Source organism: Pseudorasbora parva, chromosome 1 (assembly GCF_024679245.1).
Source record: "Pseudorasbora parva isolate DD20220531a chromosome 1, ASM2467924v1, whole genome shotgun sequence".
Lineage (NCBI taxonomy): Eukaryota > Metazoa > Chordata > Actinopteri > Cypriniformes > Gobionidae > Pseudorasbora > Pseudorasbora parva.
This window is the reverse complement of record NC_090172.1, coordinates 53,494,636-53,515,113: the sequence shown is the minus strand read 5'-3', so window position 1 is coordinate 53,515,113 and position 20,478 is coordinate 53,494,636. Positions and strand designations below refer to the sequence as shown.

Sequence of the window (20,478 nt, the reverse complement as noted above, 5' to 3'; positions counted from 1 at the left end):
ACTCGTCTCACCACAGACTGGAGAATTTTCTTTGTGGATGTCGACGTGCATAGACAAATGACGTAGGCTACTGTTTGCAGGCCTATGCAATTTCTCGTGAAATCCGTCCCGCTAGCTGTAAGAAACATTATAAAATTATTATAACATTTTTGTCAAAGTGGGTAAATTAAATACTTGGAAGGTGGGATTTTGCATTCTTAATAATAATAATTTGTATTATATAAATCACAGCCTAGTTTAAACTCTAATATAGCCTATTTTAGCAGGATAGTATATTTTGAGCCAGTTGATAGTTGTCGTGTGTTTTTATATATTTATACATAGATGCCTCATTAGCGGCCTTTTCTATGGGCTGCCTGCCATATTGGATCGGTCAACGCCGGTTCGTGAACATTCGAGAGCAAGTTGACTGAGCGCCTGAGGCGCATATATGAATATCAATATGAATTTGGTAAATTAACACAATACAACAAGGCGTGGGAAGACATCAGCTAAAATATTAAAAATTTATAGAAAAAGTTAAAACATTAAAACATACCAAAGTAAAAAACAGTAATATGAGTTAATACATATTACAAAACAAACCAACAAAACATTTTTCCTGTAAAAGGTTATCCAATTTATTTCGGAATTTAAATCTCGGCGGTTTCAAAACCAGAAGCTGCGCAATGTTGTGGTATAATTGATGCTAACTGTAAGTGACAACAACACACTAACCGTTCCAATATGGTGGGCGCACTAACGTGTCTGAAGCAGTTTAATGTGCCATCCACTTATACAAATCTATAGTGTACCTGACAATTTTTCTCAGAATAGTATCTGGACTATAATTTCACTGCTTGTCAAGCTGGTCTGCATTGAAACAACAAAAGCATCAGTTGGTGTTTTCAGGTAGAATTCAATATAACTACTGAGTGTCAATCGCTGGAATTCTGGATCGCTAAGGCAGCCCTAAATGATTGGTCTGTCTCTGGCGTAATATCTTCATTCAATGCCCTGAAAAGCCCTTGTCCATTCCACTTCTCTTTTTCTGCTGCCTGGCCTAGATTCCTTTAGCTTGGAGAAAGGCATAGAGAGGGGAATGCTGTAGGTGTTCGGACCCCCCCCCCCCCCCCATCATCCTCTCCCCCTTCTTTCCTCCTCAGGGAATGAAGCCCCATCTGCTACACAGTGTGTCTTGCGAGGAAACGGGAGAAAGGAGGTTGTTTCTGAGCTCTTTAGGGGCCACTTTGGAGCTCCCTTTATATGTTGACAGCTGATGGAATCTTTCCTTAGTTTGTGTTTTACTCTCAATGGCTTCCCCGTGATATTGTCATATTGTTCACTATAATAGTTTGGTCGACTCATATCTGCACGTAAATGGATGTTTAGACCCTGTATTGTTAAAAATATCTAACTGATTTACATTACAAGATGATATAATTCCATCTTAATTTTTGCATATTTTACTCAATTTAATAAAACTGAGGTGTGTTCCACTTTAAGAAGGCTATGAGCTCAGGTTTTAAAGGGTTTATCACGAGCATACTCATGTAAAATTAAATCAAACTACTGACTTCCAGTCTTTTCTGCTCCGAGTCCTCGTACAATTAGCTGTGTTGTTTCAGACAACTGCCCTGGCTATGGATTGGAACGTGTCTAGAGGCTTGATAGATAAGATCTTGTTATCACATAACTCCTTTTGATCTTTTGTTGATCCATTGGAGCTCCATCTTTGTGGCCACACATGACCTTATTCTTCAGCTAATGGCTAAATGCTCACAGGAGCTCATTAGGAATGGGTTTGTGTGTGAAGGAAGGAGGAGGAATGAGGGTTCAGCCAGGGTAAAAATAAGTCTTTCCATCCCTACATGTATTTGTAGTGAGGAATGACTATTTCAGTTTAGTTTTAACAGCAGCCCTCTCATTATCCAAAAAGTGAGGGAGTGTTTAAAACTGAAAATAGTTCTAAGATGGGTCAATTACATGGTGTTAAGAGAGCCAGATTTTGTGTTTTTCAGTGTGCTGGATCAAAAGGTATTCAATGTAGGCTATTTGGTGAAAGAGTCAAATTCAGGATTTCAAACTCTTGAGAGTGAAATTCAGTGCTGCCTACTAGTTTACCCCAAAACAAGATCTGTCATTTATTTACTCTTATGTTGAATGACTGACTTTTTCCTCTGGAATACAAAAGGAAGATATTTTAATATGAGGGTGAGTTAATATATTCCTGCAGGAAGGATGACAGAATATTAACCATGCCATCAGTCACCATTACTAAACTTCCGACACATCTTGCAGTATTTATTTAAAAAACATTATAATAGTTTGCTAGTCTGGTAGATGTCTTTAAGATTCTATGTTTTAGAATGTATGTAAAGCTAACATCTTTAAGCATTGTCTATTTAACATCTGGCAGGAAAAAACGTCATATAGAAGTATTGCAGATGAGCAAACAAACACTCAATCTTCCAGGTGTAAACGCGCACTCTGGGATGTATGTGTTATATTAACAACCACCACCACCACCAAAAAAAAATATTTTTTTTTTTAAGAGTGTGTGTTTGTTTGCCATATTAGTGATGATTATTGATGTATTGATTTTATGTCGAAGAATAAAACATGAAAATATCTTGAGCGTGTGTAAACAAACAGATCTTGTTGGTATTTACTATTTAACCAAAAGCCCACAAAAGACGTCTAAACAACTTAAAGACAATACAACTGATTGTGCTAAAATAACTTGCTGTGTATTCTGCATCACTTCAGGATGACAGGACTTTATTTTTCGTTGAACTATCTTGAATAGCTAGGAAAAGTTGTGTTTCCCAAAAGCATTGTTGGCCAATATGGTCGTTGCTTTTGGGAAACCCTCCCCTGATCAGATATTCAGCTTTTTCAGTAGCAAAAGATGAACAGCAGGATAGGCTCACATGAAAGGAAAACACTGCCACTATGTGGCTGAATGATCTCAAGCAACCATTGTGTTAGGATTTTGAAAGTTTATTGCTTTATCTACATTCTTATTTTCAGATCTGCATTTGTTTAATACATTTAGCATTTATTGTGCTTATTCTGTAATATATGATCCATAAAATCTCATGAGAGAAGCACACACCAAGCCATCTCTGTATTTGAGTAAATGTTTACTGCGAAATGATTGATATAAAATGTAAGTTTAAAGCCTATTGTACAGTAGTATAAAACAGTACTGAAAATAATAGTTTGAAAACATATGTGATATATTGTACATAATATCCACCGAGCAGAAGAAAACACTGGAAAATACAAGTGTACTTGCAGTCTTTGTCTACACTTACTGTACCACTCGAGATACAAAACATCTAGATCCTTATATTGCACAAAAATAAAATAAAAATGAGAGAGTGTAGTTAAATCAGTTCACACAATTTGAGTTTGTCAAAGGCACTTTCAATGTACTAATTTTAAGACGTAAATAAAAAACAAAACAATGTGTAGCCCTACATTATAAAAATAAGTTAAAAAGAACTAAACCACATATGGTAATTTTGTTACAATATATGTTCAGTTCCCTGTTTATGTACATTCAAAAAATATATGTGACTCATATAGAATGAGACTTCACAAACGCTTTAAAACATATTTTACAAGTCAGATAAAGTTTATGCTAAAAAGTATAAAATAGCAAAGCAAAGCATTACGTTGTATTGCACTCATACTGTTCATGATGTGATGTCGCATCTATAGATGGATACTTAAGGCCCAGTGAGGTGTAATCTATACTTTTACCATTCTGTTTTTCAGGTTACATTTCTTCATCACTCAGTGCAACAGAGCAGCTGCTGTATAGTGTAATGTGTGTCTGTGCCATTAACCATGGTGCTTCAGCACGACCGGACCATCTGATGGGGATGATTTCAGTTCACTCCAATAAAATAAGCAGATCAACTGCAATTCACCTTTTTAAATACATGCTCAAATCATTCCTTGGCCGTCGAGTCCTGGCACCTTCAAGGGTTGTTCACACATAATGTTCTCAGGAGACCAGCGTTTCCCATTCTAGTGTTTACGGAGACGCTCTCTTTCTCCTGTACGGACTGTAAACACTACAGCTGCTCAGTTCAGTGTACTGCGCCTGAATGAAGAAGAAAAACAATTCAAGACGCAAGAAGCTTCCAGACATATTGAGCAAACTGAGAAAAGGCAGAACATTTAGTCATGTAATTTTACAAATGTGAAATGTTTTTAAATCTGCAACACCTCAGCTCTTAAAGCCCTTTCTAAGCTCATTTTCTCCATAGAATAAGAAATAAAAAGACATACATTTTATTGCAAATAAATCTCAGAATTTTAAGAAATACAAGATATAAACTAGAAATTGTGATTATTGCAATGCAATTACAACTTTCTCACAATTATGAGAAAGACAGTTCTCACAATTCTGACTATTTCTAGCAATTGCAAGTTTAGTATATCTCAATCCTTTTGGCCCCACTTTATATTAGGTGGCCTTAAGTACTATGTCCTTACACCAAAAAATAAGTACAATGTACTTACTGTGTTCAAATTGTATTGCAAAACACACTTGCTGATATTGAGTTAGGGACAGGTGTGGTGGGATGGGTAAGTTTAAGGGTAGGGTTAGGTGTAAGGGAAGTGCAAACTGTGTAATTACAAATGTAACTACAGAAATTAATTACAGATGTAATTACATGCAGGTATTTTTCAAATGTAAGTAAAATGTAAAAACATGTATGTACACAATAAGTGCATTGTATCAAATGATTAATTACGATGTTAGTACATAGTAGTTAAGGCCACCTGATATAAAGTGGGTCCATTCTTTTTTCTTGCAATTGTGAGAAATTGAGGAAAAGACAGAATTGTGAGTTATAAACTATAAATTCTGACAATTTTTTGCAATTGCGTGTTTGAGTATATCTCAATTCTGAGAAAAATGTCACAATGGCAGGATATAAACTTGCTTTTTTTGTTTTAAATCAAAATTGGTAGTTTATATCACAGTTCTGACTTTTTTCTTTGTAAGATATTGTGAGAGAGACTCACAATTGTGAGAAAGTTGCAATTAACTTTATTATTATTATTATTATTATTAATAATAATATTATTCTGTGGAGGAAACAAGACACTCTGTCAGAGTTTGAAGTTTGTTCATTATGGTGTTAAATTGTAGGAAGGGTTATTATATGACTGGTCCTGGTCCAAAAAAAATACTAGTTATTTATTTCTTTAGATGTTAAGTTATTTTGGAAAAAAAATACCAGGACCTTTCAATTATATTGACATATTTATACCTTCAAGACATTGTATTGATAAATGCACAGTGATCTTATTCGTACAGAAAACATTTTAGTTTATAGATTTAGTCAATTCTGTGGTAATTACCATTTGGACATCTGAAGGCACTCTGGAGAGGAAATCCATCACCTCATTGTTTTCAATGGCATAAGGATTACGTAGTTTCTTTGTGAATTTATGTATACCTAAAAAAAAGATCATAATGCTGAACACTCTCATGTACTGATAACTCAGATTTCACAGCACAGTCTAAAGGCTACAACATACTCCGCAAGAACAGAGAAAAAAGTTCTCGCTCCCAGGGCTGCGAGAGCAAAATGACGTCAGTTTGTTCTCACAGCCCTGGTTTGGGAGTTCTCGCAGCTTGTTCTCGACACATCGCCTTAGCAGAACTTTTTTCTTGCGGGTCTGAGAACTACTGTGTGATTGGTCTTACGTTTAATGTGGGCGTGTTTAATGCGGAGAAACGCAGATGATCGGCACCTGCTTTTCTCGTGAAGAATGGAATGTACTGGCCAGAACAAAACTTTGTTCTTGTTCTTGCCACCTCGAGAAAACTAACACATTTCTTTGTTCTTGCAGAGTATGTTCCAAGCTTTAGGAATGTCTGTATTTGAGTTTAATGGTTTTACTGATTTTAAAAAGAAAAACATTTCATTGTAAGACAGTAACACAGCTGTGATCTTACCCCATAATAAAATAATGTAGCGTACTGGAATAAAATAAGTGATTACTGTGGCCATAATGAGAACCAGGAAGGCCAAATTAGATAAGAACGGCACTGACCAGTTGAATGTACTGAGGAGGGGAAAAAAGAAAGACATGTTGCAGTTTTACAATGAGTATGATGAAATTATTTTAATATTTCTTTAATACAAAAAACAACAACATTTGAACACTAGTTTGTATATTTTACACTCAATGGCCCTCATTTATCAATAGTGCGTACACCAAATTTCCAGCGTACACCCAAAACCACGGTGACTTTGAGATTTATTAATATGGACTTTGGCGTACGGCACGCTCAAATCCTACGCCAGCTCAGGAGGTGGTGTACGCACGTTTGCGCAGAAAAACTAAGCTATTCCTAACATCACAAAACGCACTGACAAAGATATGCTATATTATGACCCACTGTAAAAAAACAACAACAACATTCAGTGTTTATTTTTGTGCAACATGATGTCAATGTTTAATTTATAAACGTCAATGTTTAATTTGTGTGACTTTACTGACTTTACCAAAGCATTTGATTTGTAGGCATGTATTCCTCCAGCTGAGCCTGTGCGCTTTACCTGACGGTTCAGGCCCGCCTGGCCCGGCAGCTGCACACGGACTGGGACTAAAATAATTCAGACTGACAAAATAATAAAAATGACCTTCTTCTTTTAAATAATAATAAAATCAATAAAAACGACATTCTTCTTCTAAATAACAGCGTCATTAAGAATAATAATCATAATAATAAGAAGAAGAATCTTACAAATTGTCATGTAATTATTAATGTGAATGAATGGTACTCCACATCACATCATCATCATCACTATTGTACACCCCAATACATGTGCCGTGATACGAAATTAAATGCTAATTGTTTCAAAACGTGCTGTAAATAATGCATTGTGATGGTAATTTATCATCCAAACAGCTTTAAACTGCTGGAGTGCGCTTCTCAACCCCCACACTATTAACAGTACTCGTAATTTGGGTCCATATTTTGTTTTTGTAGGTGCCTTTAAACCCACTCTTTAAACTCCCAAATAAAACAATTTCGTTTTTTTTTTCCACTTCCCTGGTGATCTCGATGGGCGCGTCTCAATCATCTCAATAGTTCAGTAGTCAGAGCACTGATCAGGGAGTCAGCCCATTGACTTATGTCCTAATCAGTGCCCTGACTAGTGGACTAGTGAGATGATTGAGCGCGCCCGATCTCCACGTCGGAGAAGTTGCGCTTCTTTGCCGTCTTCCATGTGTCCATGACGTAAAATGAGGGCGTGGGGGAGGCGGAGACTTGAATATATAGGGGCGTGTTATTCTAATGACGATCGTTTTCAGCCGCGCCATTTATCAAGGGCAGGTATTGCGTACACCTGGATTGCAGAGGTGCGCACAGCTTCATAAATCAGGCGGTGAGAGGAGTGTAAGCATAATCTTACGCCAACATATACGCCCGTTTCTACGCAAGATTGATAAATGAGGGCCAATATCCATTACAAGTTTACAAACATAATACTCTACGTGAGAGCAGAAACTTAAAGCTTAAACAAAAGAGGGAAAATAGCACATACTTCTTTATTCTTTCACCAAAGCATGCTATCTCCTCCAGAAGGTTCTGGACTGTAATGACAATCTCTTGAACCATGTGAATTTTCTCCATCAAACCTTTTCTTTCAGATTCCTACAAGAAGACACATTTTAAATCAAAACAAAAGCCCCAGGACATACAATTCCTTGCTTGATCACTGGAAATGTGTGAATGGGAAAGAATTATACCTCTTCATCTTCCTCTTCATATAACTCCATGGTGTCCTGAAAGAGAAAAACGTTCTGATCACTTTAAAATTAAAGTTAACACGGTCTTAAGAGGATGCTTTTAAATCTGTATCTGAGATGACAATCCATATCGGAGGAAGTCAAACTGTGCTCATTCATCTCAACGGGTTACATTTACAGTCCGTTTCAAACCACTAAAACAAGTGCTAAACTAAATTCCCAGATAAAGCAGTTCACTCTGTTTGATATTCTATAATCAGAGACAGCACAAGCTGGTTGTCTGGAGTCTAATTGAAATGTGCAGTTAAGCCAAAAATCACCCACTAGGTCTCTGGTGACTCTCTCAGAAGCGATCTGGAGATAGTTCCATATGATGAGAAGGACCATGAACATGGGCAACATGTAGAAATCCCAGTACCACACCGTAAAAACAAAGACCTGCAGGAGAACACATAGAAGATTTAGGTTTGGTGAAGACTGGTACTAATGAAGGGCCACCACATATTCATCATGTATTTAAATAAAGCCAATGCTTTTCTTAAAGGGATAGTTCACTCAAAAATGAAAATACACAGAAGGAACAAAAAAGAAGATATTTTAAAGAATGTTGGTAATTGGTTAAAAAAAAAAATACAATGTATGTACGATGTCAATTGCTATGGTCAACCAAAAAAGATCTGGTTACCAATATTTTTTAAAATATCTTCTTTTATGGTAAACAGAAGAAAGAAACTCATACAGGCTTGGAACAACTTGAGGGTGAGTGATGACAATTTAAACTTTTAAGTGAACTATCCCTTTACAGGTTATGAATTTACATAAAGTTACATGATTAATTACATTCTATAGATAGACTATATAAGTAACGTTGCACCTACATGTCAACTGAGTATAAGCAGACTGTAAGGTTAGGGTTCAGGTTAGTAGAATAAGTTGACATTTAGGTGCAAACTTACTTATAGTCATTAGAATGTCTGAGGGGGAACATCAAAATAAAGTGTAAGCAGATATTAAGCATCTGCTATTAAGACTTAGTAGAGTCTACTAATCATCTTATGAAAGTTACTTGACATGTAGGTGCAAAGCTACTTATAGTCAACAGAGGGCCTTATCATTTTCACATCCAGTACCAAGTTGTTTAAACAGTAAATGCGTTTGCGCCCATCTGTTCACCCATGGGCATGCTGGTCTGAAAACGAGGTGTGTTCAGGCGCATTTTTGGTGCGTTGCTATTTTGAGGCAACTGAAATCGACTGCACCATTGACTAACAAAAACCTGGTCTAAAGTCAAGAGCGCAGTATTTTTTTATTTATTTTTGTTATTTAAAGGGCTAGTTATAGTTAAGGGCTTAGTTATATGTGCCTATATGAGAGTGCAAATTGTGAATGTAAATTGTGAATCCGACATGGTGCAAGCAAACTGGCTTTTAAAGGGAGTGGGAGATGAGATCGGTTTATTGCACGTTATGCCCAAAACGCACCCATGACTCTAAAGAGAATTGCTACAACCCTTTTGGACCATCCGCCGACCGTTTCTTTCATCATTAAACTAGGAAGAGTGGATTCGGAAACCTTAAGTGAAACCTTAACAACAAAATATTTCACTAGATAACAAAAGTACTAAAAAGCATTTACCTGACATGGCACTGTGGTACTACTATTGTATTCTTTGAAGTACATTATGCAAATACCAGAGTATATGAATATAATGACACTGAATTAGTACCATCTGGAACCACGAGGCTTAATTTTAAAGGTAAGATTTATGAATAATATAGCACAAAAATAAATGATGAACGAGACTGACAAAAAATGTGTCTCACCAGAAATGCTATGATGCTCCTCTGGGTGCTTTCCCACTGGAAACAGCTTTTGATGAACTGGTTGATGTGACACACTGCACGATAAAGGTTTCTCACACGAAGAACATTCCTGGCAAGAACCTGTTGATTTAACAATTAACAGCTCATATTTTTCTTTGTGAAATCATGCTATATACTATACTGATGCTAGAGAAGTCATACCTTCTTAGAAAACTTAGCAGTGTCCTCAAGAAACTTCTGTTCTCTAGGCGTGAAGGTCCTAATGCTTGCTTTGACCTGGTCAAGACATTGAACAAACAAACACTAAAAATATGCAATATATAAGCATATAACATTTTTTACAGATACTTTATTTGCACAAGAATATATATATATATATCAGGTACTGAAAATGTATCTAAAATGTATCTCATATTCTGTAAGTAAGACAGAATTGATGGGCAACTCTCAGAGAGCAGGGGACACTTATTATATATTAACATAAAAAAGTAAAAAAAAATAGGATTAATTTTATAAAAATTAGGATGTAAAATTATATAAAAAGAAGTACACATAAAGCTACTGAAGGCATATTGCTCGGTTTATGAGGTTGTGTGTTGTAGTAGTCCATGTATTGTAGAACATTCAAGATTAATAGGTAAACTTAATTTAAAGTCTTTGATTATCTGTAGTAGTACTAAAAAAAGACTGCAATAAAATTTAGATTAAAGATAGGGTAGGGCTTTTTTTTCATAAACACTTTGTTGTACTGGTTGAATCTCTCTTCACATCCTGATAGCAATCAATAATAGAGTCTAAATATTAAAACACATACATATATCTTCTGTGGAAGTTTCAGGGACCAAACATTTTTCATCCAATCATTGCATTCAGTGTGAATGCAATGATTGGATGTTAAGTGCTTTGAGACATGAGGTGATTTAACGCCGTCTTGCATGGTGCGCAGCACACCTGCTGTGTTTCGTAGAGCGCTCTGAAGGGGTGGAATCTTATGCTTTCAAACATAGCATGCTATTGCTAGCCTTTATGAAATTGCCACACCCTAAAAGGAATAAATCTCTCTTTTGTCAGCTGTTAAGACTCACAGAATTGTAGATGACTTCTAGCTCCAGGACTATGGTTCCTTTAGATAATCCGCCCAGGTTCTCTTTCCTCAGAGGACAAGCAACCTGCTGACCGTTACGTACCTGTTGCAATTCAAACATATCAATAAATCAATTCTAACCGTTTAAGATGTTTCGCACACCATCGCCCTCAACGTAAAGAAGAATGTCAATATTCGGCACTTACTGAAAGTAAAGGAAGGACCACCTTCCCCAAGAAATCTGGGGCTTTGTCGCCATCCTCATCAAACACAGTCACTTCCAGAACTTCATGAATGTCTTTGACTGGGCTGGTCGTAAAGAGAAATGTAATAAATCTCACTATTAATGATTGATTTATTGATTGATTATTGTAAATATAGAATTTACATTGCTTACTGCTCAAAATTTTAGGGTCTGTAAGATTTTTTTTAAAAGAAGACCTCACCAAGGCTTCATTTATTTGATAAAAAATTCAAAATTCTATTTAAATATATCTTAAAATGCAATTTATTCCTGTGATTTTCAATTTATTCCTGTGATTTTCTGTGTGAAATTCCTGAATTTTTCAGTATCATTACTCCAGTCTTCAGTGTCACGTGATCCTTCAAAACATCAGTCTAATACGCAGATGTTTAAGAAACATTTCTTATTATTATTAAAATTCAAAAGAAAAGCATTTATTTTAAATAGAAAGGTTCTGTAACATTGTAAATGCATTTGCTGTAACGCATCATTGAGGAATAAAAATATTAATTTCTGTTTAAAAAAATCTTACTGACCCAAAAGTATTGAATAGTAGTGTACATTAATAAAGTTATAGTGACACTGACAAAGTAAAGACTTTATTCCACTCAGGGTTGAGGGTTTTGTATATGGTCTGGGTCTGCAGTCGGTTGTTTCCCAATTCCAGGACACAAAATGGGTCACTCTTTCCTAAAAATACATACAAGATCCAATGAATGTGGTTGTTAATGCTCACAGCTAAAAAAAGGCTCTTTTTGACATAAACTAAATTATAAGTAATACCATTTAGATCAGCAGCCATGAGGTCAATGGCCTTTATCACTTTAACCTGAAGAAAACCAACATCTCTCATGTCCTTCAGGGAGTTCCTGAAACTCTGCCAAGACCAATAAAAAAAAAAAAGATCATTGTGGGATTATTGTTATACACATGTTATTGTTATGTGGGATTATTGTTATACACATTTAAAAAAAAACGTGTATGCAGTATACACTACACTGTTTATTGCATTTAGGAGTACTGTGGTTTAGGGAGCGGTTTAACATACGTATTTAACCAGCATATTGTCTCTCTCATGAGGCTCTTCCAGTGGAGGGGCGATGAGATCAGTGATGGACGCTCCAGTGCAGGGAGTGGGAGTGACGAGGAACACCAGCCTGCCCCTGCCCGGGTCAAGTTCACATGTAAACAATGTGGGTCGGTTCAACGGCAGCCCGGACAAGTTGATCTCACACCTGCAATGTGCACAAAGACACAAAAGGGCTTAAACACAAAACCAGTTTTTCCAAGGAGGAAATGGATTCCCTGAGAAAGTCTTTTAAGTTTAATGTTCTGTGATTAATTCAAGTTAAGCTCTATCGGCAGCATTTGTGGCATATACATGTTGATTAGAGTTTTTCATTTTATCATTATTATTTGATAAATATGCTTACAAATGTAAAATGTATTTGAATTTTTGTTAAACCACTTACACTATGAAGACCATGATTTGAGCCTGTTTTGTGGTATAAATACTTTTATAAAGTGTCCACTACCATTGGAAAGTTTGGGTTGGTAAGATCTGTGTTCCTGAAAGAAGTCTCTCCTGCTCACAAAGGCTGCATTTATTTGATCAAAAACAGTAACAAAATGTAATATTGTGAATTATAAGTTCAATCTAGAAGTAATTTGTAAATATATATTTTAAAATGTAATGTTTCTGTGATGTCAAAGCTGAATTTTCAGCATCATTACTCCAGTCTTCAGGGTCACATGATCCTTCAGAAATCATTATTACTTATATGAGGATTTGCTGCTCAAGAAACATTTATTATTATCAATGTTGAAAACAGTTGTGCTGCTCGATAAAAAGTGGAAATTGTGATATATTTTTCTACTTACTTAGGATTAAAAAGAACAATATTTAGAATATAAATTTTGTAACAATGTTAAAGTATTTACACTTATGATTATTTAATGCATCCTTGCTGAATAAAAGTAATAATTTTGTCTTCTAGTATATAACTTCTAGTTATATATATATATAGTATTTGGCCCCCTTGAACTTTGCGACCTTTTGCCACATTTCAGGCATAATGATATGAAACTGTAATTTTAAATATATATATATATATATATTTAAAATTACAGTTTCATATCATTATGCCTGAAATGTGGCAAAAGGTCGCAAAGTTCAAGGGGGCCAAATACTTTCACAAGGCACTGTATATATATATATATATATATATATATATATATATATATATATATATATATATATATATATATATATATATATATATATATATATATATATATATATATATATAAAGATATATATATATATATATATATATAAAGATATATATTTAACATATATTATACATACTGTATATCCATAACTTCTAGTTATGCATTTACTAAAGTTATATTTTTAGAATGTAAAAAAATACTTGCCAAGTACATCGACTGGATTTATATAGTCATGGCAGGAGTTGAAATACTGGACACTGTATAACTTTTGACAGAAAAGGCTTTGCAGGGATTCTTTAAAACTAGTCAAAAGCCAAAAACGTATAAAGTCTTGTATAAATTTGCCTGTTGGTTCCACTTCCAGTGCCTTACTATAGACTGTAAAAAAATATATTTTCAAATGTAATTGATATTATGCTAACTTTTGTCATGAAACTTTAGTTTATTTCTTGTAGATTTCTTGAACTCACTGTCCGTAACATTCTTCATATTTCCGTCCCTCTTTTCCCACCACTTCAATCTCTAGAATACTGGAGCTGTCCGGGAACTGGTTGAAGTCAAACTTTTCTCTCCACTGGGTGTTGACCTTCTTCACTTGATTCTGTGGAAAAGAAAGGCAAATTTGCAGCCTTACTGCATTGCCAATCCTCTTTAAATCTTAAAATTGTATTGCTTATATGACGTAAAGGAGTTTGTAACTACATCAGCGAAGGGCTGAACAGGCCATGCAGATGATCCCCAGTAAGTACCTTGCTTTTGTATTTCTGATCTCCCAGTTTAAAGCGAACAAACACATCGGCCTGTCCATCCAGTGGTAAGTCCCGCCCCTCCACCAGAGTGATGGTAAAGACGCCGGTCCAGAGTTGACTCTTCTTCATAGACTCTGTGAGACGTTTGTTATGCTCTGTTGTACTTCCCTGAGGATCAATAAAAATATTGGGATGTGATATTGAGAACTCTTATGCAAAGTTTCTGGATAATAAATCGCAGTGGCTCTGAACTGTGCATAGAAAAGTTATGGTATAAATTCTACTATAAATACAAAATAAAATGCATGATATAATCAAGCTAATAATTAGACGCATTAACTTTTAAAACTGAGGAAATAAACAGATATCTTTTGTTGATGACATAAAAGGTCATGCATCCGATCAATCTCTACAGGATTTATTTCACTAAGTCATTATCAAAAAAAAAAAATGAAAAATATTATGCAAGATTGAAGAATAAACATGGTTTGTGCCAACCACAATGTGTTTTCTGTGGTCAATTATTGGCTGCCAAGAGCAGGAAACCATAAAAAATCAAATGGTGAACAAAAATGTTGATGTGACCCACTGTTATATTGGTTGTGAATTTAGTTTGTTTTAATCTTCATTCTCTTTTCATGCACATTGACATACAGACATCATTGTTTGCGGAATAATTTACTTTTGAATATATTATTACAGGAAGTATTTGGATAAATTCACGAGAGAACGCTGACACAACCACTCAAGAATCAAGAAACGATTAGTAACAGATTAGAGGCAATTTAAAACTAAACCTTCTCACCGTGAAGCTCCTTTTTTTCCTCTGGACCCATTTCTTCATAAAAGAAACAAATAATATGAGCAGAAACGTTTAGTTAGGGGAGTAAGTTCACTGTAAAAAAATATTTAAAAAGTAAGTTACCTGGTTGACTTAAATTTTTGAGTTCATTGAAATTAAAACTGAGTAAATACAATTAACATTTTTGAGAATTGACAACAATTTATATTCAAAAATATTAAAAGATTTAGTAAGCATATGGCATAAAAATATGTTTTATTTGTAGTAATGCAGTGCAACATGCCAAATTAATTAATTTATGTGGTTCAGACACAATAATATTTTCTATTTATTAAAACAATTTACTTCATTGTATTAACTCAAAATTTCAATTTCAATGAACTCAACATTTTAAGGCAACCAGGTTACTTACTTTTTTAAGTTAAAGCAACAATATTTTTTTACAGTGTTGTTATCTTGCCTAAGCAGCTCCTTACATTCATTACCTTGTTTACATGTTTTTTGTTTTTGCCGTCCCTCACAGATAAACAGATATCGATGACTATGACACCCATATCGTCCTCCAGGCTGTTGGGGTCGTCCAGTGAAAGCACCATCTCGCTGGTTCTGTAGAACAGACAGAACAAAAGCATCGGAAACCAAACTCTTGGTTTGACATTTAACACAAACATTTCAGATTGACCTACTTTTCAAGTTCCAGTTTACTCAGCACCACAGCGCAGGACCCCATGAAGTCATCCGTTGTCAGATCTCGATCGTAAACCTGAATAATCGATGGATGGGATTGCTTAATGAACCTATACAGTACACACCACAGCATAATGTGAACGTTAATGCATGAAGTTGCCACAGCAAAAGAAACATGTACCTTGATGAAGAGTTTCTGTTCCAGGTTGCGGATCGGGAAGGAGAAGGACTCATTCCAGACAGGGTTGAGATTCTTATACACCACTTTACTTTTGTACAAGGTCTTCCCATCCAGTTTGAATTTCACATATGGATCGCTTGTGCCTATGGAGAGAGAAGTTTATTTTATTGACAACCCGAAAATTTGCTTAAAATGTATGTTGCACCATTGCCACGTTGCCAGCATGGCAACACAGTAAAACTACGACTCCGGCGACCCGAGTTCGATTCCTAGCTCGAGGTCCTTTGCTGATCCCGTTCCCTTCTCTCTCCACCCCATACTTTCCAATCAAATCTCTACTGTCCTATTCAAGAAAGGCACATAGAGGCCCATAACATTACTTTAAAAAAAACTAATCTGAGCTATATTTCTTATCAGTGTTAAAGCTAAGTGACCTGTTGCTTCTCTTAATATAAATTCGGTTACATTTTGTAACATTTTAAAAAAATAAATCAAAATGCAGTTCCTACATGACAATGAATATGTCCAAACATCTAAGATTTTTTTTTTCTCCTGAATGAAAATGTTGATATTGTTTGTATGATTGGGTTATAGTAAACAATGTAGTTTAAATTACTATAAGTGTTTTGTTTTTTGCAGATTTGCATTAAAATTTGCAGATTTGAGAAACTTTTGTTGATCAAACATTAAATAACCAACATGCATGCCATGTTACATGACAACAAAACCATAAAACAGGAAATTACATCACAAAGAGAATCCCTGCAGACCCTCATAATATATACTGTTACATTAAAAGGATAGTTCACCCAAGTAATGAAAATTTGATTTTTATCTGCTCCCCAGGGGCATCCAAGGTGTAACTCCAACCATCAATGGGTGTTTTTTTATGAGAGCCACTATGAGAGTAAAAAACACTGATGTCTTAAGACACAAAACGATTGGTTTCTGCGAGAAACCGAACAGTATTTATGGTATTTTCTTTTACCTCAAATCAGACGAATCTCATCCAGTATTCTCAATGTCATTACTTTCGCCGAAGAAGATCTAAACAACGGCGCGATCATAGATGTTTTTATATATATATATAAGCCATGTGTAAACCTCACTCCTCTGACCTCAAGAGACACTCTAGCAACTGACACTAGAGGTTGCAGCCTTTAGCCTCCTTGCTAGAGCATCCGACTCTGATGCCGGCGGACCTGGGTTCAAGTCCCGGTCTGAACAGAAGGGGTTACACATATATATATATATATATATATATATATATATATATATATATATATATAGTCACGCTGGGGCCAAAAAAAACCCACCACAAAATACTGCTCAGGTTCTCGCAGAAACCGATCGTTTCATGTCTTAAGACATAAATGTGTCGCCACGAGCCACAGAGTTTAATATGAATTCGTATGTAAATTTGTTTTTTACTCTCATAGAAAAACACCCCATTGACATGCATTATACGAGCAACGCTTGGAGTATAAAATCTTCATTTGTGTTCTACTGAAGAAACAAACACACCTACATCTTGGATGCCCCTGAGGGTAAGCAGATAAACATCAAATTTTCATTTTTGGGTGAACTATCCCTTTAAGTAATATGACCTTTTATGGCACAATGAGTTAGTTTAGGTTGCCAAATGTCAAAAGGACCCCCCCCCCTCCCCCTCCTTTAAACAAATGTCATATGAAAGATTAATAAACCTTATAAAAATAAGATCCATACACTCATGTAGCTTATTAATGCTAATATGTAGGCTATGTCATCATGCAATAAGGTTATTTGGGGTAATGTAATATGTTAAGGGTGAATGTATGGCTGTTGGATTGGTTATTATGTCATCATGTAATGCTTAGGTTATGTGGAATGTGTCATCTGTGGAATCTGTAGGCTGTTGGGGTGTGCAATATGTCAGTTTTGCAATCTTTAGGCCATTTGGTGGGGCTGTCCATTATGTCATTTGTATATATTTTCAGGGTTGTGCAAATATGTTGTGAGTTTTGTAGGTTAGGGAGATGTGCATTATTTAATTATACAATATGAATAACATTGGGGATGTGCAATATGGGAGCTGTAATTAATAACGATTGATTTTTTTTAAAAATTGGCAATTGTAAAAAAAAATGTCATGCCGTCTTTAATGTGCGCACTATATACACAGTAAAAAACGTTGGGTTATTTTTTTAACCCAACCGTTGGGTTACACATATTGGGTCAATATGTTGGGTTATTTTAACATCGTTGGGTAATTTTTAGTAATAACCCGGCCGTTGGGTTAAATACATTTTCCCCAGTGACGGTTCAAATTTTAACGGCAAACCGTCCAGTTACTGCCAACAGAAGACGCTGCTGCAGTCTGATTATGAAAGGTAAGACATGCCATTTTTTTATGAATACAACTCTTATAACATTATGTATTGTGTACTAAAACGTTGAATATAGTCGAAAACTCAATTTTATTAAAAAAATCCTTTACCTGTCTAATGTATAGGAGAATATGTTTTGAGAGACGTTTATTCTTTGCATTTTGTATTTTGTCTTCTACAATAAAGTAAATCTTATGTGAATACATCGTGTAAAGATATGTGATTTTATATTTGACTTGATGGGTATATCACTTGACATTTGTTACCATTGACACTTAATCAAAATCTGTCAAAAATCTATGAAATCAAACATTTGTATTGATGTTTTTAAAGTGTTCCTTCAAGGTGATATGAAAAGACTTTAGGGATGGTCCAGAAAAAAATGTTTTTCATAACCTTTCAGTGAACTCTTACTACTTTATGCAAGTGCACTCACAATTTTTTTCCCTTCAATCAGTTGACATGAGCCATACATTCAGTTAGTTTTGTCGTGTGTAGGTTTGCCTCTTGACAAGGATGTGGTTAATACTTAAGTGCAACATCAGTGGATGATGCAAAACCAGCCTATTTCCGGAGAAGACTATCATTTTGAAAGAGAAAGAAAAGTTTGCAATGCAAATAACTCTGGTAGGGTCAACTGCTATAAAAAACGTTGGATAAAAATAGGGGCTTCAATAAGACCGTTTAAAATATACTGAGCAACCTCTCTAGCTGCCTGATAACCCTGTTGGACCAGTAGAGCGCAGTATTTAGTGAGTCTGAGCAAGTCCAGTCCTCAGTTGTTCCCTTATTTGGCCTTCATCAAGCACATTTTAAAGTCAGCTTTAAGGTTCCTGGACTTAATGTGAAAAGTAAAACATAAAAAACAAAAACATAAAAAACTCTTGCTTTCTTCAGCAAAAGACACATCAGCTTTGTGTTGACACAAAAACAGTTGTGTTTTCAACATTGATAATAATAATAAATGTTTCTTGAGCAGTAAATCAGCTTTTTAGAATGATTGCTGAAAAATGATGCCATCACACAACTAAAGTACATTAACACTGAAGTAGAAAACAGTTATTTAAAATTAATATTACACAATATTACTATTTTTATTCCAAATAAATGCAGACTTGGTGATATGTTTAATTGTTTACTGAATATTCTGTACAGAAGTAACATGAGTTGCCATCAGCCATTCATGTTGACTTTAAAATAGCAATATAAAAGGTGAATATATCATCGACCATTAATAAGCGCACGTGTGCAAACACTGATTATAATACTGACTCTAAAACCTCAAGCTGCTCTACCGTATATAAACCACAAATAAACAAATTCTTCATACTTCAACATAAGGCTTCATACTCTAGGAGGATCAATTCAGATTAATTTTCAAAACATGGCAGCATGATAAGCCCTGAAAAAGCTAACGACCCCACAAATCATGAAATTACAGCAAAATACAAAGACTGGTAAACAGGAAAAGAGCTTGTTCAATGAGCCACATATCAATGACGAGAGCAGACGCAATAAACAGCAGTAAAAAAAACTTGGGAAAGAGGAAGTATACCAATGCATATCCTAGTTCCCACCTGTCTGTCAGTTTTTACATGTCTTAGATTAGCGTCTCATGTGCCAGTAAAGTCAATAGTCATATTAAAGGTGTAAGGTGTGTCTTTGCAGGTGTGGCCGCAGACAGGTTTGAATGTGCTGGGAGGAATGTTGTCTGACGTAAGAAAGCAATGCACACGGTCTGGTATTATCCCAGACAACCAAAACAAAACTTTGATCAGAGATATAGCTCATTTAAAGGCTAACACCTTCATGGTCAAGGCAGTTTGTTAACTTCATCATTTTGATGTTTATTTTTTTCGTTACACTTCATATAACTAAAGGTGCAGTAAGCGATTTCTAAGAAATGCTGCTGAAAGTTTAAATCAACACTGCACATAGTCCTGGCCTTGTAGATCCAATCCAAAAGAGTACCACAACACCCCTGTAGCCAATCAGCAATACACACATGATGGGGGAGGAGAGAGTGTGAAAGCGGGACATTTGTAGTAAAACTGTAGAAAGAGGGATGGCTGAGACTGTTGCTGCATCCCTATTCAACTACTTACACTACACCCTAAAAGTATGTATTCTTTTTGTGAAGAAAATGTAAATACTACTTTTGAGTGTGTAGCAGAAGAGCAGACAAGCTTTGGGACATACGATCATAAAATAACTGTTATTGTTGTCATTTAATAAAATATGTATAATGGTTTGTTTCATTTTATTTCCTACCATGCAATAGCACGTTGATCTGCCTGCCGCGGGTCGTTCATGCGAAGACTCTCCTCATATTAAAGCATAACAATGCATTCAAAATTGAATGGTCAAATGGATGTTTATAAAAGTTCACATTGTTGTTGCACGGATAATATTAAGTCAATATTTTTATCAGCTTAAATGTTGTCACTCAAACCCTTTTATCTAAACCTCTCAACTGAACCATCGGTCACACACATCCGCCATGTTTTGTAGTTTTTAACTCACGCTGTTTGTAG

The 20,478-nt window shown here is 35.3% G+C and overlaps 1 protein-coding gene across 3 annotated transcripts in view; it reads right to left on the bottom strand.

Moving 5' to 3' along the window:
• Positions 1-2,974: 2,974 nt before the first annotated feature.
• mctp2b (multiple C2 domains, transmembrane 2b) overlaps positions 2,975-20,478 on the bottom strand; it is a 29,657-nt gene continuing 12,153 nt past the window's right edge. Inside the window, exons 5-23 of one of the 3 annotated variants that reach the window (XM_067445199.1) lie at positions 15,576-15,718; positions 15,394-15,470; positions 15,193-15,313; positions 14,711-14,743; positions 13,906-14,073; positions 13,627-13,757; positions 11,973-12,159; positions 11,708-11,801; positions 11,512-11,614; positions 10,887-10,989; positions 10,682-10,783; positions 9,798-9,872; positions 9,597-9,716; positions 8,098-8,211; positions 7,774-7,809; positions 7,569-7,678; positions 5,969-6,078; positions 5,368-5,465; positions 2,975-4,096 (exon numbers count right to left, since the gene is read on the bottom strand). In XM_067445199.1, the coding sequence (XP_067301300.1) occupies positions 4,028-4,096; positions 5,368-5,465; positions 5,969-6,078; positions 7,569-7,678; positions 7,774-7,809; positions 8,098-8,211; positions 9,597-9,716; positions 9,798-9,872; positions 10,682-10,783; positions 10,887-10,989; positions 11,512-11,614; positions 11,708-11,801; positions 11,973-12,159; positions 13,627-13,757; positions 13,906-14,073; positions 14,711-14,743; positions 15,193-15,313; positions 15,394-15,470; positions 15,576-15,718 (1,994 nt within the window). In that variant the 3' untranslated portion in view covers positions 2,975-4,027. The remainder of the gene's footprint in view (positions 4,097-5,367; positions 5,466-5,968; positions 6,079-7,568; positions 7,679-7,773; positions 7,810-8,097; positions 8,212-9,596; positions 9,717-9,797; positions 9,873-10,681; positions 10,784-10,886; positions 10,990-11,511; positions 11,615-11,707; positions 11,802-11,972; positions 12,160-13,626; positions 13,758-13,905; positions 14,074-14,710; positions 14,744-15,192; positions 15,314-15,393; positions 15,471-15,575; positions 15,719-20,478) is intronic. The other 2 variants (XM_067445200.1, XR_010905268.1) reach the window with 2 other exon arrangements.